The sequence below is a fragment of the Mesocricetus auratus genome, unplaced genomic scaffold (genome assembly GCF_017639785.1).
Source record: "Mesocricetus auratus isolate SY011 unplaced genomic scaffold, BCM_Maur_2.0 Super-Scaffold_100042, whole genome shotgun sequence".
Classification (NCBI taxonomy): Eukaryota; Metazoa; Chordata; class Mammalia; order Rodentia; family Cricetidae; genus Mesocricetus; species Mesocricetus auratus.
In genome coordinates this window covers 2,147,516-2,171,755 of record NW_024429219.1, presented here as the reverse complement: position 1 = coordinate 2,171,755, position 24,240 = coordinate 2,147,516, and the positions used below count along the sequence as shown (strand labels likewise).

General features: G+C 50.4%; 2 protein-coding genes and 1 long non-coding RNA gene across 3 annotated transcripts in view; 2 read left to right on the top strand and 1 right to left on the bottom strand.

The window, feature by feature from the left end:
• Tp73 (tumor protein p73) overlaps window positions 1-7,728 on the bottom strand; it is a 78,711-nt gene extending 70,983 nt beyond the window's left edge. Inside the window, exon 1 of the mRNA XM_040735065.1 lies at window positions 7,667-7,728. The gene's annotated coding sequence lies outside the window, so the exon portion shown is untranslated. The remainder of the gene's footprint in view (window positions 1-7,666) is intronic.
• A 270-nt stretch (window positions 7,729-7,998) lies between these two features.
• Window positions 7,999-9,652, top strand: LOC121135811. The gene is made up of 2 exons (XR_005872932.1): window positions 7,999-8,521; window positions 8,790-9,652. It is a non-coding gene; the product is annotated as an uncharacterized LOC121135811 (long non-coding RNA).
• A 598-nt stretch (window positions 9,653-10,250) lies between these two features.
• Wrap73 (WD repeat containing, antisense to TP73) lies at window positions 10,251-24,216 on the top strand. The gene is made up of 12 exons (XM_005079258.4): window positions 10,251-10,402; window positions 13,231-13,383; window positions 14,047-14,163; window positions 16,335-16,407; window positions 18,368-18,471; window positions 19,737-19,823; window positions 19,959-20,093; window positions 20,195-20,272; window positions 21,671-21,773; window positions 22,590-22,715; window positions 23,144-23,335; window positions 23,913-24,216. The coding sequence occupies exons 1-12, from the start codon at window positions 10,328-10,330 to the stop codon at window positions 24,053-24,055; spliced, it is 1,386 nt and encodes a 461-aa protein (XP_005079315.1). The 5' UTR covers window positions 10,251-10,327; the 3' UTR covers window positions 24,056-24,216.
• Window positions 24,217-24,240: the final 24 nt, after the last annotated feature.

Genomic DNA, 24,240 nt, shown 5'->3' with positions numbered 1-24,240 from the left:
GGCGGATGCCACCTGAGGAACAACACCCAGAGTTGACCTCCGAACCCTATACCCATGTGTATGTGTGCACACGGGTACACACACACACACACACACACACACACACACACACACTGTTGTATTTGCATATTCCTCACCCACTCCCCTTCACATTCCCACAGACTTCTGCCACCCACAGGCCCCTTACTGGGACCCAACATGAGCCACCTTTACCTGCACATATGGATAGGTGCAGCTAGAACGGCTTTCCCCTATCCCCTATCTGGTGTAATCTTTCCCCCTATGCTTTAGTGACTGGGGAGGGACGCCCGTGGCTGGGACCTGTTTCCTCTGGGACTGTGACAGCAGCTGTGGGATTTGGAAGCCTAACAGGAAGCCAGCCAGAGATAAGAGGTCCAACTGAGGCACACTTCCCACCCCAGGTCGGGTGGAAGCAAGAACAGGGAAGGTCTTTGCCTTTTGAGATTCTCTCAGCAGAGGGAAGCCTGTGGGAAATGCTCTCATACAGAGACCCTGCTGGCCTTCTAGGGGAGGGAGATGGAGCCCGGGTCCTCCAGGCTCACCAGATGAGTTTCTACCCCTTAGCCCTGGGATCTATTGAATCTGTTGGTGTGAGGATGCTGGTTTCTTCCCCCTCCCATTGTCCTTCAAGAGCAGAATTTTAGGCAGGATACAGACCCCAGCCTTGAAAGGCTGCTGTCCACGGCTTCCTAGGTTATCAACTTAAGGGTCTTAGCCAGACTGGTGTCTGCATGGAACAGCTTTGTTATGGGTCAAATCAGATGATGCACTCTCCACAGTTTGTCCTGAGAATCTGGCTCTGTGACCGGTAGCCACTCTGTTCCCCCTCTCAGCTGGGATCTCAGCACTGGCCTGCATCTGAGCTCAATGGCTCAACCATGGCCCCGGCTCTCCATAGATTCCATACAAACGAGAGGTCCAGGTCCATGAGTGGCCTCTCTGTCTTCCCTCATCCTCCGTGTAAGGTCAGTGCTGGTAGGGTACCTTCCCACACAACTGTCCTACATCTGTCACTGAATAGCAAGTGGGGACTGAGCCCACATTCCTCTGGAGACTGGAGAGTTTGTATACATGGTCTCCACCCACCTGTCTAAAAGTGAACTTGGGGGATCACAAGGGTTGCAGGCTTCACAAGCCTGTTTGAACATGACTCTTTTGTTTTTGTTTTTTGTTTGTTTGTTTTGAGACAGGGTTTCTCTGTGGCTTTGGAAGTTGTCCTAGAACTATCTCTTGTAGACCAGGCTGGCCTTGAACTCACAGAGATCCACCTGCCTCTGCCTCCCAAGTGCTGGGATTAAAGGCGTGTGCCACCATTCATGGTTGTCATAAAAGTCTTACTAAACATCTTGAGTTACCAACACCAGGGTGTGGGGGGGGGAGGGAGGGAGGGATGGAGGGAGGTAGGGATGGAGAGAGGGAGGGAAGGGGGTAGGGAGACTTCAGGAACCCTTACTGTGTGATCCGCTGAAAGCTGATATTAAAATACTTGCAAGGATTCTTTTTCTTCAGAACTCTGTTATCAGAAGTTGGCTTCATGGAAGCCTGAGACTTGAAGCCTGTCAGAACTGTCTCCTGTGGGATGAAGCAAGCACCTAGGGCTGTGTACAAAAGCTTAAAAATCCAAATTGAGGCATGGGTCATGAGAGGCCAAGGCAGGAGACTCATTTCCAAATAGCAGCCAAATTTGGCACCCGAGAAATCTTAAATCTTTCCTTACCCATAGTCTGAATAGAAAATTCCTAATGAACTATTAATCTTAATTTATTCCATCTCCTCAAGACGTGGGGCCAATACAATGACTTAGCAGGTAAAGGTGCTTGCCACCAAGCTTGACAACCTGAGTTAGATCCCCAGGACCCACAGGTTAGAAGGAGAGACCCAACTCTTGCACAAGGCACGAAAAGTAAGTAAAAATGGAACAATTAAAAAAAAACAACTCAGCATGGGACCTTTTCACTCTGTGTACTATGCATGCATGTACATTACACGAATGTGATGTTTTTCTAGCTCCAGATAGTACTGCCAAAATATATTTCTGGAAGAAGTCTGTTTAATTCCTTATATAAATTAATTATTCCTAAAGCCGTAAAAAAAAAGATAGAAACTAACTGAAAAGCTTTCTCTGTTCACATGAACTATAACCATCTTTGGTAAATAAATCTAGCTCAGGTTTGCTGGTTTAATTTAAATACACATATCTTCCACACTGTCCATACCAAAAAATGAGACAAACACACAACTGCTTTCTTCCTGGGTTTTCTGGTCACCGTGCTGCTAGCCTGGGCCAGCTAACCTCACAGTAATTCAGGAGCTAACTGGCCTGTGGCAGTGCCTGTAACTCCAGCTCCAGGGGATCGGTACACCCACTCTGACTAGTAGGTACTGTCACTCACATGCACATACCCACATGAAGACACACACACATGCAGACACACACACATACCCACACACACATACACACACACACACACACACACACACACACACGCAGACACACACACATTAATAAAACAAGTAAACTTGTAAAATAAAATAAACATTTTAAAAACAGGAAATTACCCATAAAATTTCTCCTGGAGCTTTTATAATTCAAACACAGTTTTTAGAAGAAAAAACAAAAATAAACATATCTCAGAAAAATAAAACTATCAGCAAAGTCTTCCACAATAATTAGGAATCATAACGCATCTCCTTCTAAAATAGCTGCTCAAGTCTTTAAAAAATGTTTTCAGAGTTACTTTCTAAAAGAATCATTTTATGTGTATGTGTGTTTTGCACCATGTGTGCTCCTGGTGCCTGAGGAGGTCAGAAGAGGGTGTCAGATCACCTGGGATAGAAGTTATGGATGGTGATGAGCCGTCATGACAGTGCTAAAAACCCAGGTCCTCTGGAAGATCAGCCAATAAAGACGTTCTGTGCCTGCTGAGGTATAATCCTTTTGCATACTGTATGTATTTGCCATTCGAATCCATTTCATAAAAAGCTGACTGGCCGGTAGTCAGATAGGAAGTATAAGCAGGACAAGCAAACTAAGGATGCTGGAAAGAAGAAGGGTGGGGTCTCAGGAGATGCCAGCAGATGCAGAGGAAGCAGGACACGTAGAAAACGAGGTACTAAGCCATGAGCCACAGGGCAAAGGGTAGATAAGAAATATGGGTTGGTTTAAATGCAAGAGTTAGCTAGTAACAAGCCTGAGCTAAAGGCCGAGCATTTACAATTAATATATGTCTCCATGTCAGTTATTTGGAAACTGACAGGCTGCCTATATGTGCCACTCCAGAAAAATGTACAAGGTTGCCTTAAAGAAATGCTTACACGGACAGTCCCACATTTGCCATCCATGAGTAGAATACTGGTGTGAAACCTCACTGTTGTTTACCTCTGTGTTTTCTTCTGGAGGATGGAATTACGGAGAGCTAAAATTCTTTAGTGTGTATATTTAAGACCAATGGAAACTGCAAGAGAACCTCCTCTGTAAGGGACGATGCAGGGACATCTTGTGGTGAGGAAAGTCAGAGGTTTGAGGGAAAGAACTCATTTAGTTTGAGGGTTAGTTCAAAAGAAATAGCAACAGAAGGAAGAAAATAGGAGGGAGGGAGGGAGGGAGGGAGGGAGGAGGGGGAAGGACAGGGGCTGGGATGGGGGAAGGAGAAAGGGCTGGAAGACAGGCTGGGAAGGGGAGGAAGGAAAAACAAACTTACATTGATATAGAAAGAGGGGAAGAGATAATAGAGACAGGACTGGAAATTTGGCTCAGTGGTTAAGAGCACTGGGTGCTGTTCTAGAGGACCCAGGTTCAATTCCCAGCACCCACATGCTGTAGCTCAAGTTCCAGGGCATCTGACACCTTTACCTTTTTGGTTTTTTCAAGACAGGGTTTCCCTGTGGCTTTTGGAGGCTGTCCTAGAACTAACTCTTGTAGACCAGGCTGGTCTCGAACTCACAGAGATCCGCCTGCCTCTGCCTCACCAGTGCTGGGATTAAAGGTGTGTGCCACCAACACCCAGCTCTTTTCTTTAAAAAAAAAGACAAAAAGGATTTATTTTAGGTGTATAATTTTTATTTTGGGTGTATAAATGCTTTGCCTGTATGTGGTATAGAGATGCTTGTTTCCATAGAGGTGACAGAGAGAGAGGAGAGAGAGAGAGAGAGAGAGAGAGAGAGAGAGAGAGAGAGTACCTGGCTTTAGATAAGGACTGTTACTCCCTGGGGGGGCATCATCCTTAAGGATATTTGGAGGAGAAGTTCTGCAGCTGGACCCTGATGGTGGGACACTGACTCGGCTTGGCCCCCAGCACAGGTTTCTGAGGTCTGCCCTGGGACTGTATGCGACTTACATGGATTTAGTACACAGCACCTAAGCAAATACACAGGGGCAAGCTCAACAAGACCAGGAATGTTTCTGAGAACAACACTAGTTTATTGTGATTACCTTTGTGGATATGGGGTGAACGGGAGATGGCTCATCTGGCAAACTGTGAGAACCTGAGCTCAGATGCCCAGATCCCACACAAAACATATTTTAGGGAGGGGGAGGGTAGGGAGAGGGGGCATAGGGAGAAAGAGAGGGAGGGAGGGAGGGAGGGAGGGAGGGAGAGAGAGAGAAGAACAACATCAACAGCAAAAAAAAAAAAACCACATTAAACAACAAAAAACAGGCATGTCAACAAATGCCTGCAATCCTAGCACTAGGGAGCAGAGACAGACAGTAAAAATATCAGTCATTGGAATGGGAACAATCCCATGGGCTGTAAAAATGTGGTTGGTTTATACATTCATAACTGGAGAAGACGGGGTTGGGTTCACATCACTCCTAATCCTAGTCACGTAGGTTCAAGGAGTCCTTTCCAACAGAGAGCTCCACGCAGGGTACTGAGGTGGCTCTGTCTTACATTTACTAGGTTTCTTGGCCAACACCAGCTGCAGTGGAGAGAAAAACCCAGAAGCCCCTATCCCGCTGCCTATCAGATCTGGGATCTCAGCTCCTGCAGTATGAAGACATGTAACTCCAGGCCCCTTGAATTACACACTAAAGCCTCTTATGCCTCAACTGTAAATGGGCACAATGGCAGTACCTATGAAAGGGGGATGTTGGAGAATTACAGGCAAAAGCAAAATCCGAACTTATTTAGCCTAATACCAGAACACAGCCATTATGCACTAGGCGCTAATTCCTGCAGCTACTTCATAAGCAGTACTTTTGCTAAGCGATTCTTTCTTCTTTGGTCCTCCCCTGTGGAGCAGCAAGTTCAGGAAAAAAGCACTCTTTTAAAGAGAAAGTGTCTGCAAAGGCAGATAGGCTACAAGGTTGCTCTGCAGGGTGGAAGGCAGCAAGAGGACCTTGCCTGGCTCCAAGTTGTCTGTAGATCACAAAATGTATCTGTTAAACTTCTTGCTGCATATTCAGACAGAAACAAGGTTGAGCGATCTGGGCTTCAGGAGTTTCTGTCACAGAATTACTCATCACAGTTTCTTTGAGGCTGAAGTAGAATTCGGTATTGATAATGTTTCAAAATACCAGCTTAGTCTTACATGAACTGGAAACTAAAGGCCACCTCCAAATGCTGGAGTGTTAGAAGGAACACACAAGAGGGATTTTGAGGGTTTCTCTGATTTTTTTTCTTTTTTATGAACACCATTCACCACGTACACAGTCATTTGTGTTTGCTTCTGGGCAGTAAATTGTCCTTGAGTTTGGTGACAGAAACTGTCTCCCACTGAAATGGACATGCAGCTGTATTAAAGACAATGACAAAAAAATTGGTTTTACTTTGGAGTTGTAGGAATGTTGGGGTTAGTACAACCCTGGATGCAAGCCAGGCCTCCTTGAAGCTCTCTCCAGTCTCCCCTCTCCATCTCCACTTTGGCTGTGCTCCTTTGAATGTGTCAGCATTGGAAGCCCATTCCAGAACCTGGGTTGGGCATGCTCTATAAATAAATGTAACACAGAAGCATCTTTACCACCAGACCTACTCTTGACAGATGCCACCAGCCTGCACCCAGCTCAGAGGCCGATTCCTGCTTTTCTGCCACCATCTCTCCAAAACCTGGGAACTGGCCCTCTCCCTGGGGCTAGAGTCAAAATCTAGGACCAAAGGCCATCACATTTGGGGGGGGACTGCTCGGTGGATATCAGCATTCTTCCAAGCATGTTGGCTAGAGCACCTTGGCTACTTTTCTTCAAACCTTCTGAGAAAGGCACTGCTCTGACTGTTTTGCAATGGTAAACCGAGGTTCCCAAGGGTTAAGTAACTTGCCCCAGACTGTTTTCAAATGGGGTGCCCATCAGAATAGACAGGCATGCCTGTTCCACAGAGTTTTCACCAGAAGAACCATATTGCTCAGCATCCCACAGGTACCTGTGTGGGATAGACAGTCTTCTACTTAGGCTCACCAGTAGCCCAAGCCCACCAGACTGGTGGGAATGCAACATCTTCAAAACTGCTTATCTTATTTTTAAAATTGCTTATACAATCCATACATTCATGGATGACAACATTTCAAACACTTCCCTTTTGTCCACAAAGAAATGTTATAATTTGTTTTCACTGAATAATTCAGAGGATGGAGGTTTTTATTTTTGGGGGGGGGGAGGGTTGACGTTTTCAACACACCAAGAATTTGTGATGCATTTTGTCTCTGTTGATTTTCTCCCAAAGCTAATCATCAGCAAAACACAACGAAGTCAACAACCACAAAAACCAAACAGGAGCAGCGAGGCTCACAAGTAACTAAAGGTGTCTGCTGCCTAGCCTGGATGCTTGAGTTAAATCCCCAAAACCGATGGAAAGGGGAAATTGATTTCAGAAGCCATCCTCTGACCAGTGAGTGTACTGAGGCTCAAACACACACACACAATTAAATTTTTAAGTGAAGAAAAACAACAAGAACAATACGACCTTCCCCAAATATTGCCGCAACCCAGGTCCCAAGTGCCCACCTAATTAATAAACAGACCACCGCAGCACACATAGGGAACCAAGTGTCCTGGGGGTCAGAAGTCAGCAGTATTTTCCTGACTGTCCCCCCTTCCACCTCCGCAAGTACATGGACAGGCGCCTACAGATGCGCTCACATCTTAAGAGTGAGAAGGTCATAACTAAGTTGCCCAGTTCCGAAGGACTTGAGCTGATCCGGAACAGAAGAGATCGAGCGCGGGCAGCCTGGATTCTCTACCTGAAAGACTAGCCAGGCAGGTGAGGCACTATAGTAAACTTAACGCAGGACCAGCAGCAAAACCCCAGGTAACCCGTATCTCGGAACCAGCTTAGATTGGCCCTAGCTGGCTCTGCTCTCTCTTAGTCTGCTTCCATGGCAAGAATTGAAAGGCCCTCAGATTTTGCATTCCTTGCAGGATAGGATACCCATGTACCTCCCAATTTCCACTAGCACCAGACCTAAGCCTTAGCATCTCTGGGGATGGTGATCTACCTGTGGTGGACAGGGTGGGCAGGAGACAGGCCCATGGGTTGCCGAAGCACCAACTGGGTCTACTAGTAGCCCCACTCCAGCTCCTCCTGCCACAGATGCGAGGTCCCTGGGGCGGTTGCCACGGCTAGCACCCCGGCTTGCCGCTCACCCCAACCCCAGTTTCAGAGCCGCGTGAGGGATCCCTGCCGCTTACACCGGTCCCAGCGCTGCCTACCTGGGGCTGGCCCGGCGTCGGCGTCGCAGAGGACTGGGCTGCACCGCTGCCTCCTCTCTGGGCTGCGGGGCGGGCTGCGGGACGGCGGGTTATATTGGCGCCCGGCGGGGAGGCGGCGGCAAAGGGACTGCCGCGGGCTTAGCGCCTTTCGCAGCAGACCGGCGGGAAGGCAGCGCGGGCACTCAGCCGTGGCGGGAGGAGGGCCGGCCACCCGGGCCCCGGGCTCCCACGCGCGCTCCGCCTCTCCAGCTGGCTCTGCCCGAGTCGGGGTCCAGGCTCCACTCCTCCCGCCTCCTTCCCGCCACCGCTTGGCGCGCGACGCCCAGCGGAACCCCAGCGGGGTCTCCCTGCCGGGCTGTGCGCTAGTAGCCGGAGCCCTCGGCGGAGCGGGACCGGACTGCGACCTTTGGCGGGGCTCGGGGCGCCAGGAAGGGTGCGCAGGCGCCGAGGGGTTGGACACAGGTGCAGACTCGGCACTCGAAGCCCTGGACTCCCTCAGACTCTCTCCTCTGTCTTCTCCCCCAGACGCCCATCTCTCCCGATCCCCCTCGCTGCCCCTACTGCCCTGCGTCTGCAACCCAGGGGTTCGGGGTGCCCTCGGTGAGGTAGCTGCGCCTCCTCCGGAGTTAGCCCTGGCTGGAGTAAGCCTGGAGGAGGGATGGAGCCCGAAGACTGAAGGCCCTGGAGGAGAACCGTTGTCAACCGACAAGCACCAGCGGGGCTCCTAGGAGAAAAGTTCGAAGCCCTCTCGATTTGCCTGATGGAGACCACAGCACGCCTGGAACGAGTATTCAGTGCAGACCACCTTGGGTTCGACTCCTCAAACTACAGTCAGAGGCTGCGCCTCCTGGACCGGTACACCCCGGGGGGCCACCGGCTGCACCCTACTCCCTCCCGATCTGTCCGGGTTTCCTAGCCTTGGGTGTCAGTCTCTTCTTGGTCGAAAATGCACGTGGGTGTTAGTGAGGTAGGCGATGCCCAACGGATGCCCACAAACTGCTCCTACAGAGCGGCTTGGGGTTAGGCAGAGGGGGGCTCATCTCTGGCTCGAGATGTCTACTGCAGTACGGTGGGCAAGCGAGCTGCGAGCGGTCGAGCCTTCTTCCCTCATCTCTGCACCCAGGCCCTCGGGACAGACTCAACACACAGAACGAGTTCGAGTTCGTAGTCGGCTTTCGGGCACCAGGTGTGCACTACCTAGCGTCGGTATGGGACCCCTCAGAGGCTCTGCAGAGTGGTCCTTGCCCGAGATGTTCCCACAGCCCTCAAAGCTGCGCCAGCGTCGCCGCCAGCGGCTCTGCGAGAGAGGCGGGCTGGTGCAGACTGATTCCCCCTCTCACTCGGAAGCCTGACCACGAACCAGGCCGATTGCTTGGTGCAGGTTGGGGACAAAGATGGAACACCAAGCAAGACTTTGGGACTGGTTGGGAAGAGGAAAGCCCAGCACACCGCGCCCTCTCCAAGTTCTTTCCGGACGGTGCAAGTACCCCCATTCGTTTCAGTATCGGAAGTTAGATGCAGAGGTTGGGAGCTATGAACTGGACCAAACCACACCAGGTCCTGTTCTGCTTTCAGAATTCGACAGCGATATAGTGATGCGCGGGGGCGCTGGGTGCAGACAGAACAACCAACCTCCTGAATGAGAGGGGGAGGGGGAGCCCTGTAGGGCAGAGGACTTGGGGTGCCGCGTGGGTAAGGAACGGGCACTTTGGGGGAGCCAGCGCGGTCTGAAGTCCAGTTGGTGCCCTATCCCGCAGATGTCTGGCGGGACTGCCATCCCGGGTGAACCAAGGACGACTAAGTTCACACTCGAACACAGGACCTCCAGGAAGGCGAGCTGATACACATGCCTACGATTTCGTTTCGAGCAGCACCTGAGCAGCTCGAGGTCACGCTGCAGGTGGTCGCTCTCTCTCAACGAAACCTCAAAGCAAACCTATATGTATACTTCTACACTACATAGAAAATAAATTGTAATAGATACTATGCTTTGCTTTATTTATTTATTTATTTATTTATCTGAGAAAGGGTCTCACGAGACCCAAGATGGCCTCAAACTTTATAGTTAACGGAGGATAATGACCTTGATCGGTCGCTGCCTCTGCCTTCAGGTCTGGGATTAAAGGTGAGCTTCATCGTGCCGGGTTTATGCAGGGGTTGGGGATCGAAACCAGGGTTCCATATAAGCTAAGCAAACTCTCTGCCATCTGTGCCGCGCCCGTAGCCCAGGCAACAGAAACTTTGTTCCATACTAAATAGGTGGACCTGCATACGACTACATACTTACAATAAATATGTATTTACATGTCAATAAATGTAGTTTACAAGCACAAACGTCTAGTTAAAAACCTAAATTTCAGACGAGGGAGGTTTTTCAGCCTAAGTTTGTCCCATGCAACGTCTGGTAACATATTTATACTGTGACTTAATCTGAAGTCAGAATTTAGCCGTGCCAAGTCCCTGCGGCTTGCGCGGAGAGCCTCTGTGGCGCAGAAGCGCGCTCGGCGCCTTTAAGGCACGAGCTCGGACTCCCCGCCCCACAATGCCGCGCGGCCTCTCGGGGCTCCCATTGGCTACGGCTCGCTTCCGCCTCTGTACTTCCGGCAGCGGCCCGCGGCGGTTGCGGGCGGTGCCTCAGGGCGGTTCTGGCCCGGGCTGGCCATGGCCATGAACTTCTCCGAGTCATTCAAACTTTCGGGCCTGCTTTGCAGGTTCTCCCCGGACGGCAAGTACCTGGTGAGCCGCAGTGCGCGGGGCAGAACCCATGCGTGGGCGCGCGACTTGTGCCGGGGGCCCGGGGCGGGTCGAAGGGGGGCGGGAAGGGGGCCCGAGCGGGACGAGGGGGGCGGCCAGGGGGACTCGAGCCTGGCAGGAGTGATGGTGGTGGTGGTGGTGGGGAACCAGGCAGAGGAGTTTTGGGCCGGATGTGGGGGAATTAGGTAGACGATCGGGGAAGAGAAAAGGGACCCGAAGCAGGAGAAGAACCCCGGCGGGACTAGGGGGATCCTGGCCGGTGACCATGCGTGGAGCGGGTGGCCTGGGCAGGGCAGGGATGGAGTTGCGGGTAGGTTGATACCTCTGGCAGGTGGTCAGGGTAGGGGAGGAAGGGACCTGGAGCAGGTGGCCGGGGCTGGGCGGATGCCAGCTTCCCCCCTGCTCCAGTTTCCCTTTATCAGAGTTGGGTAAGGTGATGCTGCTGCTTTCACACGTTGGAGGGCACAGGGGATGCCGGCTCATTGTTTGTTATTTTGTCACAAACGGCAATGGTTTATGCTTTCTCGCTTGTAAGCTGGTTAAATGGTGCCCTCATTTGTGGCCCTCACCACCTCTTTCCCTCCATCGCATGCAGTTATTTAAGTAACTGTCTTTCTGAGTCCCAGTGTTGGATGTTAGCTGTCCATTCAATGGGTGACAGGACAGAGTTCAAAATACACCAGTATGACCATTGTGCACTTAGAAGGCAGAGGCTCGACATTAGGAAGTCATCAGGAAAAGGGCTCATGTCTTATTAAAAAAAAACCAACAACAACAACAACAAAAAACTATGGTTCTGGGCCAGTGGGGTAGCTTGGCCGGGAAAGGTTCCTGCCACTAAACCTGATGACCTGAGTCCCATCTCCAGGACCCACGTATAGGAAAGGGAGAACTGTCCTCTAACCTCGACATAAGCCATAGCTAGTGAGGACCCTTCCCACAAACAACTGTAATCATAATTTTTAGTGAGCTTCCTTTTATGCATCTATCTTCTTTTAACAGACATGTACCTTTTTAAAAACTTATTTTTCAAGACAAGGTTTCTCTATACAACCCTGGCTGCCCTGGAACTAACTCTGCAGATCAGGTTGTCCTCAAACTCGAGATCTGTCCTCTTCTGATTCCCCTGTGCTGGGATTAAAGGCAGGTACCACCACCACCATCTGGCTATCTTGGATCTCTTTGTGTGTTTGTTTTGTTTTCTAGAGACAGGGTTTCTCTATGTAGCCCTGGCTGTCCTGGAACTCACAGAGATCCACCTGCCTCTTGTTTCTTAATCCACACTTGTGCTGTATTTATCCAAGCCTTTGAGACAGAGTTTACCCTTCTGTGTCATTAGAAAGTAGGAAGTGTCAGGATAGAGATGGTGTTAGCAGGTAAAGATACAGCTCTGCAAACCTGACAACTTGAGTTCTGGAACCTGTGTAAAGGGGAAAGGAGAGAACACACGCTCTCTCTCTCCCTCCCTTCTTCCCTCCCTCCCTCCCCCCTCCCTCCCTCGATATATTTTACCACTGCTATGCAAGCCTGACAACTTGGGTTCTGGGTTCTGGGTTCTGGGACCCAGTAAAAGGGGAAGGAGAGAATTAACCACATTTTCACCAGTTGATACATTTTACCTTTTTCTAAGTGTCTCCACAGATTAGGGTTGCTTTACTGTTCTGAAAGTTCTAATGAACAGCATAGAGCTTTTGGTTATCTGTTTGTGTTTGGGATTTGCCCACTCATCAAAGTATTGTGGTGCTCTTGGTAATTGTTTCTTGGGAGTCTTGCCATACTGAACAGAGAAGGCCCATGTTTCCAGTTTCAGTGTCTTCAATGGTTCATAAGGAATTCATTGTAACTGGTAACTTTGTAATTCACAGCTCACCAAGGATAAAGTGAAATCCTGTGGGAAGTCCTTCTAATCTGCACTTGGCCTTTGTGCCCTACCCCCACAGAATACTAATTAGGCTTTCTTCGAGAACATCTGCATGTGCACTGCATGCACATGTGTCTCTATGTTAGTGTGCAATGGTACTCAGGTGCCACAACACACAGAAGATAGAGGACAACCCAGAGTATTATTGCTTGACTTTCACCTTATCTGAGACAAGGTCTCTTGTTCTCCACTGCACACACCAGGCTGGCTGGTCCACAGGCTCTTGTCCCCACCTCCCCTCTGACCACTGTAACGCTGGGATTATAAACTAGTGTACCCAGGTCTATGTAGCTTCCGGGGATCCAAACCTGCTTTTGAGGCAAGTGCAGCTTCTTGGCTTTTAGACTATAGTATAATATGCAGAGCTGGCCTCAGGCTTCCCCTCCTGGTGCTGTGATTACAGGCATGTACCGTCACACTCAAGGGGAGCCTGTGTTTCAGGGTAGAGTTTCTTGTTCTGGCCGTTCAGGAACTCACTCTGCAGACCAGGGTAATCTTAAACTAAGGGATTTGCTGCTGGGAGTAAAGGTCTGCTGCTGGGATTACAGGCATGCACATGGATACCTGGCTCCATCTGATAACCTAATTTTTAAAAAATAAATTTACTTGCACAAATCTTGGGGTTACAGTTGATAATCTGACAGATGTATACTGTGTGTAATGATGAAACTAGGTGGTAGGACTTTTAAATCTGTGTGCTCCAACTTTATCTTCTTCTAACTAATTTTGGAATGAGCTCTGTAACTGCTGGTCCATGTGAAGCCAAACAGCTCTGAAACACATCAGACAGGAGGGAAGGAGATGGCCACTGTGGCCAGGCAGCACTGTTGTTCTGAGAGCTCCCCCTGTAGAGCAGATACTATCGAGTGCTTTCTGCCTGGTTTTTTAGGCTTCCTGTGTCCAGTACCGGCTAGTGGTCCGGGATGTGAAGACCCTTCAGATCCTCCAGCTGTATACATGCCTGGACCAGATCCAGCACATAGAGTGGTCAGCAGACTCCCTCTTCATTCTGTGTGCCATGTACAGACGGGGCCTTGTGCAGGTGTGTACTGTGTGTCAGTGGAACTTCTGCAGACAGGTGCTACATATCTGTGGGCCCTGTGTGTGTGTGTGTGTGTGTGTGTGTGTGTGACACTTATAGATGGGGTGTGTGCAGGCAGGACACATACCTCATATAGGTAAGGCTCATGTAAGTGTGTCCCATGTGTGGATGGGGTGTCTGCACACATGGCATGTGTAATTGGTCTGGTGCTGTTACTGTAAGTAACAGAGTTACAATTAGGAAACTTTCCCAGGGGTGTAACTAGAAAAGAATAGTTTCTTTTGTATCCTTTCAAGTTTGAACCCCCCCCCCCCCATGAAATTCTAAAGTTTCTTTGTTTAAATATGTAATGCTCTCTAATAAATATTTTTGATGTGGGAAAAAAAAACACACTAGAGTGTTGTTAGTCTTTAAGCATATGTTTTCCAGGGTGGGAGGTATTTATCAATAGCAATGGAGCAGTTTAGACACAGTGTTTCAAGACACGCTACAAGGCAGTGTTTCAGTGCTCACAAAGCCTAATGAGTGAGGTTCTAGTGATGGAGACATTAGCAGAGAAAGTCACCAAGAAGTGAGGCCTGAAGTGACCAGGTCCTGCTCTCTCCCTCACGGAGGGAGGTGCGTGCAGCCGGTTTGCAATCCTGTGTTTCTTTCTGGATCAAGGTCTGGTCACTGGAGCAGCCAGAATGGCACTGCAAAATCGACGAGGGCTCTGCAGGGCTGGTTGCTTCCTGTTGGAGTCCGGATGGCCGCCACATTCTGAATACAACTGAATTCCATGTAAGCTGGCCAAGTGTGGCCCATTCTGTCCTGTGTGCCTAAAATAACCTGGCAATGTGAAAATCTGGGTTCTGGAGTAACATGCAGGTCAGAGTTCATAACCAGTATAATTTTTAAATCCTATTTTTTTAAAGGAGTATTAATTCATGCATTTTAAGGACATGAGTGCTCAGTCTTCATGCACAGCAGAAGGAGGACCATTACAGATGGTCATGAGCCACCTCGTGTTGCTGGGATTTGAACTCAGAATCTCTGGAAGAGCAGTCAAATGCTCTTAACCACTGAGCCATCTCTCCAGACCCTTGAATATTAAAAGGGGTTGGCAAAATGGCTCAGTGGTTAAAGACTTTTGCCATCAAGCCTGGCCACCTGAGTTCAGGCCTGTGAATGTACATGCTGGAAGGAGAGAACCGTGAAATCCTGCAAAGAAAAGTTTGTGTCTCCTGTTACAGGCTGTTAGAGCAAGAGGCAGGGCCAACTCTGCATTTGTTATGCTAACATCTTACAGGGATATGTGGCCTGGGTTTATAGAGGATCATTTGGGAGTTTTCTAGACAGCTTGGTCAACAGTCCATATGCTAAGAGCTCTGTAGACCAAAGTCCAGCCTCCAGATCTGAGACCCTCAGTTAATGACCCAACGGGAAAGTTACCCTTTCTAAAGTTTATGAAGCATTCTTAAAAAATGCAACTTTATTCATTCAGTTACACACACTGAAATGGAAAGAGCATTTGAACCGAGTAAAGTGTACAGATTGCCTCTGACATTGTTGGCTAACAACTAACTCGGTCATAGGTACTTTGCTGGTGGCATTGAAGTGAACATTCAGATCAGGTGTGGAGGAATATCATGTCATACCAAGGGGCACCGGGAAGAAGACACTGAAAAGTGTTCCCACCTTTTTGTTATAGTTTGGGACAGGGTCTCACTGTGTAGCTCTGACTGGCCTGGAACTCAGATGTGTAGACCATGCCGGCCTCTGCTTCTTGACTAATGGGACTGAAGCTTTGTTTCACCATACCCTGCCTTACTCCTAACTTTTAAGTTTTAGCTTTTAAAAAGTCCCACAGACTTCAGTTAGCACCAGCTATGCTTGGTGGCCGGGAGGTGACCCTGTAGGTATCCGTCTGTTAGTAGAGTGGACACATAAGTGAGAGTCGGACACATTGGTTGTTGTTTTCAAGGCAGGCTGTATCCATACGAGGGCGCTACAGAGTGGAGGGAGACCCTGCATCCTGTGAGATGAGGAGAAGAGCACCAGTTGGGCTGGTGCCTGAGCAGTGGAAGACGCTCACCTCCACGCTGCACAGGACACGCCCGGCCCTGAGAGGCTGCTGGCTCCAGAGGGCACCTTCGGCCGCATTGCACAATAGCCATTTGCTCCCTTTTTTTTTTTTTTTTGAGGGTCCTGGGGTCTGCAATGTATATGACATTGTGTGATTAACGGTGGTTCACAGATTATTTAAATATGCCTGTGCCCCGCCCCTCCTGCTACTTGTAAGGAAAGGCTTGCTGGAGCTTACTTGGCTGTCACTCTGCTGCTGGGATCTGAGCTGTAGGGAGCCCTGTGGCTTTGGTCTTCCCCTGTGTCTCTGCTAGTGACAGAGGACCCTGCTTGACTAGTGCAGATGGAGGTGTTCAGGTCTCCAAGGGTCTGCATCAGGATTTGAAATGGCCACCAGTCCAGGAGCACTAAAGTAGCATTGCATTGAGGGTTGTTGTTGGATGTGTATGCCCCTGGATACGTGACCTCGTGTGCTGTCAATCTTGTCCTCCTTGGTTATTCCCCACCTTTTATTCTAAGGCAGTGTCTCTCACTTGAACTCAGATCTCTTCAAGATCTGTTACTTGGCTGGCCAGCTTGCGAGTCTCTGTCCTGCACAGGCTGGAATTTTAGACAGGCCACCATACCCACCTGGCATTTGGGGAGTGCTAAGTTTGCGAGCTCCACTCTTCCCTTGAGCAGGAAGGCCTTCCCCTGTCTGTCGCAAGCTCTGCACTGAGGTGTCAGTTTTCACCTCTGATGATTGCTGACAGTCTTAGGCAGGCATGCTATATTAAACTTCGTGGGAGTGTACAGTGTGAGCCCATCTTTATCTTATTCAGCTTCAAGAGTCTTTCTAAAGATGGGAAGCATCCTAATTCCTTTCTCTCTCCCATTCTCCCTGGCAGCTGCGAATAACCGTCTGGTCCCTGTGCACAAAATCTGTATCTTACATCAAGTATCCCAAAGCCTGTCAGCAGGGTGAGTCTGCCAGACCCCTCACACACAGTCGTCTTTGTAACTGTTCTGGAGGGCAGCTCTCTGTCATGGAGAACGGACAAACGTGGCTGCAGCAGCATGCCCCTCCCAGCCAGCCTCCTCTGTGCCTTCAGATGTCTCCTGCATCCCCCCACTCTGTGCCTGTTCCTCCCTGTGTCTCTGTGAGCAAGAGCCCCTCCATGCCATTTCCTTGACAACAAGATGCTGTGGAAAGGAGCAGAGAGGAATGGCATCCTGGGAGGAGACCCTGCTCTCTGTTTAAACAGGGCCTTCAGCTCCCGCCCGTTAGAGTCTGGAAGGACTTGCCTTCGGCACCTAGCCGCCAGCTTCACTTCACTAACTCTTTTTTTAAAGATTGATTTGTACCTTCGGGTGTGTGTGTGTGTGTGTGTGTGTGTGTGTGTGTGTGTGTGTGTGTGTGATGTGAATGCAACTACTCGTGGGGTCCAGAAGAGGACATCACATCCCCTAGAGTTGGGGTTTCAGGTGGTTGTGAGCTGCTTGTCTTGGGTGCTGGGGTCTAGTTTTCTGGAAAAGCAGTACAGGTTTTGAGCCCCTGACCTGTCTCCAGCTCATTGCAGTGGCTCTTCTGTCAGAGCTCACAGCTGTCACATCTGTGCATCCCAGAACAGGGCGAGTGGGAGAAGCCCCTCCCCATTTGAGCCTTACTGCCCCTGGAGAAGGTAGAGGGCTGTCAGAGTGCATGGGATGATGGGATAGGAACGCAGCTCTGCCTTGGAACCCAGAAACTGCACACAGTAGGGGAGCAGGACACATTGGGTGTCTTAGTTTCCTTCGTTGCCATAAGCAGTTTGCAGATCACACTGGACCGAAATGCATTGTAGGTTAGGATCACATTGATTCTTATAGTCTTACTTAAGTGTACTGTACCTCAGCAACAGTCTGGCTCTGGGTGGGGGTGGTCCTCTAGTCCTCTATTTGAAATGTTCTTGTCATTCATGGAGCAACAACATTGGCCTTGTGCTTTTCATGCTAATACAGTAGAGGAAAAATTGCTTAATGTTTTTAAGTAAGTTTGTTCTGAATATTCATCTTTTGTTATTTGAAATGATAAGTTCAAAAGTAAAAATAAGAAACGGTGGGCTGGAGAGATGGCTCAGAAGTCAGGAGCACATACTTCTCTTCCAGAGGGCTCTCATTCAGTTCCCAGCACCCATGTCAGGTGGTTCACTGCTGCCTGTAACTGAGCTTCCGGCCCCTGCGGGCACTCCTGCATTCTGTGCGCATACCTGTACACAGACATACACACATACTAAAAAAAATAGAAACAAAAAGAATGCAATGACAGACTACAGAGCTACCTCAGTGTGTAAAATGCTTGTTGAACAAGCATGAGGGCATGAGTTCAGATCCCCAGAATCCACTTCAGAGCTGGGCACGATAGCACAAGTCTATAATCCTAGCATCCCGACATCAAGATGGGAGCTGGAGACTGAGAGTTCCAGAAGTTTGCAGGCCAGTTAGCCTGTCATATGCACTTGCAAACAAAAGATCTGTGTCAGACAAGGTGGGAGGGGAGCACAGACACCAAGATTGTCTTCTAACCCTTATACATACATGCGCCATGGCACAGGTGTGCCTGGATTCACATGCAGACACACACACACACACACACACACACACACACACACACACACACACACACACAGAGCAAGCTGGCTTTTGACCAATGCGTGTCTCCTGTAGTTTCCTCTGTGAAGCATGCTAACCAGGTAGGCCCTGCATTCATTCATTCAGGAACATTTGTGGCACGTCAGGAATCAGGTACTCAGGTTGATTCAGGGCCGAGAGAACCGCGGTGTTCGTATTTGTGGGGCTCCCCCTTCTCTTGATTGGCTCTTTCCTGTGTCCCTTTTAAAGTCTCTGCTGTGCTCTGGTGTTTGTCCACGCTCTAGTTCCAGTTTACCTTCTTTCTCCACAGGGATAACTTTCACCAGGGATGGCCGCTACCTGGCCCTGGCAGAGAGGAGGGACTGCAGGGACTACATCAGCATCTTTGTGTGCAGTGACTGGCAGCTCCTCCGGGTAGGGAAGTCCTCTCTTCAGGGAACCAGTGTTGTGGTGATCCCAGGGGCCTCTGAAGTTCCTGGTGTAGATAGGCTTCCATGGCCAGAGGGCAGGCCTACTGGGTGTGCCTTTACACGGCGCACACTAAGTGTGATCCAGGCCTCGCGGTGCATACTTGGTGCACATTAGAAGCCGGTGTGAATTCTGACCTCTTGTTTGCCCACCGGGAGTAACGAGAGCATTCAAGCTCCAGCCTGGGTGCTCTTCGGTACAGGCTAGGGACCAGACAGCAGGCAGGTAGGGCTTTTTAAAGCCCTCTGAGGGTGAGAGGAAAATAAGCCAGCTCCAAGGCTCTTTACTCTTCAAAAATGGAGGCTTCCCAAAAATGCTCTCTCTCAAAAGCTCTCTCCTCAAAACTTCTTTCTCTAAAGCGCTTTCTTAAAGTTCTCTTTAAAAGCTCTCCCTAAAACTTCTCTGAAGTTCTTTCTAAAAAGTCTCCAAAAGTTCCTTCTAAAAGTTCTCCTGAGGTCTTCTTTTCCTATCCTACAAGTTTTTATACCCACAGGCACATTTAACAACTCTCTGACAACAGGGCATGCATAGCTCTCAGAGCCAGGAAGGCAGTAGGATCTTGAACAAAGCCTCACATCTCTCCCCTGACAAACTTAACTGATTAAAGGGGGCTTCTCAGTGCTGCATCAAAGGGGAAAACCAAGGCTGTATTATATGTGATCTGGAGGCTACAGCTCTTACCACTGACACATGGGTGAGAAGGAATTCCTTTCTCTGGGCCTTAATTGAGAACACAAAGCACCCAGTATATATTCTATGTACAACCAGATTCATAGTAACAAATATTCTGGAGTTGATCCCTAGAATATTAACTGCTACTTCTGTAATAAATGATAAAGGCCCCAGCACTGCAGGAATGCTGTTGAGTTGGTCCTGGGCAAGATGCCTCAGGAGCTATGACACTGAACACATTGCCCTCCATGCCCACAAGCTTCAGACCCATGAACATAGTCAGTGTCAAAGTGTTAGAGCAATATATATGGGGGTACCCTGGGGAAGCGAGGTGCGGGTGGGTGAGGGGATGTGGGCCTTGCCCAGAATGATTGGCATGGACGCTGTGTGCATTCATTCACAGGACAGCATGCAGATATTTAATCTGTCTGTAGCTGCATATAAAATGATGCATGGGCCAAAAGCATTGGCTATATTAAATAAATGTGCTCATCTACGGAAATGTTTTTCAATTGTCTTGCTTTCCTCTCGTCTGGAAGCACTTTGACACAGACACCCAGGATCTCACAGGGATCGAGTGGGCCCCGAATGGCTGTGTGCTGGCAGCGTGGGACACCTGCTTGGAGGTATAGCGCATGGTCAACAGCACACTCTTTTTTTTGAGAGCATTCACCCGCGGGTCCCTGCGTGTGCTTTTAGTGCGGCTAGGCACTGAAGCACCGCGCTCACTGCCTGTGACGTGTCCTGATGTCTCGTTGCAGTACAAGATTCTGCTCTACTCCTTGGATGGCCGCCTGCTCTCAGCATACTGCGCCTACGAGTGGTCCCTGGGCATCAAGTCTGTGGCTTGGAGTCCGAGCAGTCAGTTCCTGGCCGTTGGGAGCTACGACGGAAAGGTGGGGAAGCCCAGGCCAACTCCCCGAGTTGCAGGACACTGGCAGCTCACCTGGCAGCTCTGTGAGCTGCCCGCATGCCATTCTCACGGTTCCTTCCCCAGGTGCGCCTCCTTAATCACGTGACCTGGAAGATGATCACCGAGTTTGGGCATCCTGCCGCCATTAATAATCCCAAGACAGTAAGTCTTCATACATCTTCACTTGAGCATGGTGGTTTCTCGGTGCTGTGATGTTGTCTTCCCTGCCCTGCCTCCTCACACACTCCTTTGTCAGGGGCAGGTCTAGTCCAGGCTCCTCTGGACCGCGCCTCTGTCCCAGCCAGGCTCCTCTGGACCGCGCCTCTGTCCCAGCCAGATGCTGTGTTCATTCTTGCTCCATCCTCTGCAGGCCCCTGGTGTTTTCAGAGGGGACTGGGGAACCCTGAGCATCTGCCATCCTACCAGGCACTGTGCTCTGGGTCAACAGACAAGCAGGTCCTGTGCAGACCTTGGCTTAGGGGCAGCCCGGGTCCAGGAATCAGGGAGTTCAAAGATTCTACAGTTGAAGGCGTGTTCCGTAGCTCTGTAGTGCTGAGTCTGCTGTCTTCTGCAAGTGGTCTGCAGCAAGGACAGACCTCTGCTTCCCTGTAGAGGTCACCCATCCACTGAGATGGTAGACCTGCGGAGAACAAGGGAGGGCCAGGGCTACAGGCCAGAGCCCTGCAAGAAGGAAGAGCTGGGTAGAGGCGAGGCTTTGACTTAGAGTGCTCGTCTAGTAGCTGTGGCGGACCTTGGCCAGAGCTCAGGGTAGGGATAGCAAGAGTGCAAGGCTGGCCGGCCATGGAGGCTGCCAAGGTTTGCCTATGGTTCACGCGTCTAATTTTCTTCATATGTGCCGTGTTTTCTCTACCTGGGGCTGTGCTGCATGGGTCAGCTTTATGTCACTGGGACAGAGACATAATCCGGGAGAGGATCAATTTAAAGGATTTAAAGGGTGTATCTGGCTCCTAATTTTCAAGGCTTCAGTCCAAGGTCCCTTTGCTGGTTACTTTGGGTCTGTGTCGAGACAGTACATTGTGGTAAGGAAGGAATGTCAGAGCAGAGCTACTCTTACAGTGGTCAGGAAGCAGAGAGGAAGGACAGGTGAGGTCCCCATATGGGCTTCAAAAACACCTCCAGTGACCTACCTTCCCCCACAAACCACTTAAAGTTACCGCCACTCCCCAGTAGTGCCACAGGCTGGCAGCCAAGCCCCAACTCGTGGCGTTTAAGATCCACACTAGCAGCAAGACTGTCAGGCCTGTCTGTTTGCTGCTCCCACAGCCTTGCTACTCACTGGCCTCTGGTCTGGCACCCACAGGCCACTTCCGCAAAGCTGTTACACTGTTCGCCATATACAGCCATGTGGTCAGTGCCCGTCTCTAAAGGACAGCCTGGCCAGCGGGACTGCTGTGGCAGCTGAGCTGGCTTTCCCTGCAAGGAGCCAGGTGGGCGCTGCTGCTTCCCGGTGGCCGTGGCCTCTGGCACTTAAGTTGGGCCACCTTCCCTTGAGCCCCAGGTTCTTGTCAAACTGGTCAGTGGCCACGTCGTATTTTTCAGGTTGTATATAAGGAAGCTGAGAAGATCCCACAGCTGGGGATGGGCCACCTGTCCTTCCCACCCCGAGCAATGGCTGGTGCCCTCTCTACTTCAGAGAGCAAATGTAAGCAGCAGAGAGAAAGCTCGTTCTTTCTTAGATGAGACTCCTGTCCACGTGAATCTCGGGTGCTGCCAGGGTGGGGGAGATTTTGATTTGAGGTGGGGTCACCTTTCCCACACTGCCCTGCAGTCCCTGTGCCGTCATGAGTCTGTCAGGATAGCTTGAGTTAACTGTCCTGGCCCTGTAAGGCATCTTTTAGACACAATTCTCTGAATGGACCTCAGAGGGATTTGGGAGGATGGAGAATAGGGGCAGACATATACTTGGTGGCTCAAGTCTTTTCTGGAATAGGACTCTGAGCTTCCACTTCCTGCCCGGCAGGGAAATGGGCAGGGACTTCAGACTGAAGATGTGAGGGGACATCAGCTGGCCAGTGCGGGCTTGCAGGGTTGAGGGAGCCAGGCTTGAGAGGTGCCGCTCATGCCAGCTGGCGTTTGTCTAACATCTGGTACTGGTTGATAATCTCCCTTCAGCTCCCAGCTGGAAAAGGGTGGCCGCCTGCAGAGATGCTGGAAATGGGTAGACCTGCTGGATGTGCAGGTAGCTGGGGCTAGCTCAGAAAGCAGACCTGAGCACATTATTCCCTTCCACTGTGGCTCTAGACTGCATGGTCCTGTCCCCACGTGGGACCCTCTAGGCAGCAGAACTGTTGTCCCCTAGGGAACTTGTGCCAGACCTCTTAGCACAGCTGTTGGATTTTTAAGCCTCCACCCAGCAAGTCTGCCCCACACTTGCTGGCATGTTTTCCTTCCCTGTCTGCTTGCTCCCCTCCCCCACTCTAACAGCGCCCTCAGCTTGTCCTCCCTGTTGGTGTTCCAGATGAGATCGCCTCTGGACCAGTTTCCTTGCAGACTCTGAAGCCAGTAGCTGACAGAGCAAACCCTAGGATGGGTGTAGGGATGCTGGCTTTCAGTTCTGACAGCTACTTCCTGGCAACAAGAAACGGTCAGTGTCACACTCACAGGCAGGTGAGCTGCTCACTGCACCCTTTGATGCCAAGAGCAGAGCGGAGTGGAGAAAGGAAGCTCAGGAGGTGCTTTGTGCTGTCACCCCTGGTTCTCTGCGAAGAGCACATTGTGCGCCGTAGCTCCTTGCTAGTCAGCCGCACTCTGGCGACCGCTGCTCCCTCCTGCAGGCCCTCACTGTGCAGGAGCATTGGTCCAGCGTTAGTCTCTGTGGGCCTGGTTTTGTTTGCATGTTTCTACATTTGCAAATGTAAAAAACCAGAGGAAAAAAAGGGTTTTGTGGCTTTTGGAGGCCTTTCCTTTGTTCTGGGTGCTAGTCCCTGAGAAAGAAACCAGTACACCTTTGAGCCAGGGTTTGCTTGAAGAGGGTCAGCACTAACACCATGTCCTATCTCTGTTCTCTTGCAGACAATGTCCCCAATGCTGTCTGGGTCTGGGACATTCAGAAGTTGAAGCTGTTTGTGGTCCTAGAGCACATGTCTCCAGTACGCTCATTTCAGTGGGACCCTCAGCAGCCGCGGCTGGCCATCTGTACAGGAGGCAGCAAGGTGTACTTGTGGTCCCCAGCAGGCTGTGTGTCGGTGCAGGTACCTGGGGAAGGTGAGCAGATGCCCACAGACAGGGACATGGTGGCTCAGCAAGGCTAACCTGCTGAAACCTATTGCCACGTATAGCAGTGACATGCCCCCCCCCATGTCTTTCAGCAACCTTGTAGGACCTTGCCTAGTATGTACACTGAAAGGGGACCCGCTGTCCTATAGTGTGCACACTGAAGGGACCTGCTGTCCTATAGTGTGCACACTGAGAGGAACCTGCTGCCCTATAGTGTGCACACTGAGAAGGACCTGCTGCCCTATAGTGTGCACACTGAGAAGGACCTGCTGCCCTATAGTATGACACTGAGAGGAACCTGCTGCCCTATAGTGTGCACACTGAGAAGGACCTGCTGCCCTATAGTGTGCACACTGAGGGGACCTGCTGTCCTATAGTGTGCACAGAGAGGAACCTGCTGTCCTATAGTGTGCACAGAGAAGGACCTGCTGTCCTATAGTGTGCACACTGAGGGGACCTGCTGCCCTAGTGTGCACACTGAGAGGGACCAGGTTCCTCACTCATCCCAGGCTGTCCTCCCTGGTCCTGGTTTCTGCTCTCACTCTGTGACCACCTGTCTCTCTAGGTGACTTTCCAGTGCTTGGACTGTGCTGGCATTTAAGTGGGGATTCCTTGGCCCTCCTTAGCAAGGATCACTTCTGTCTCTGCTTCCTGGAGACCAAGGAGGGGGTTGGCACAGCCTGTGGACAACGGGATGGCCATGCGTAGGACCAGATGGAAACAGAGGCAGCGGATTCTGCTGGTCCCAACACAAGCAACAGCTACACAGGCTCTCCAGATGGGATACTCGGTGCTCGGTTGTCTGGAGTGAGGTGTTTCTGTAAATATGTATAAAGTTGTAATATAAAATAGGTATTTGCTAATCCACAGAAAACTGGTGATTGTTTTCCTCA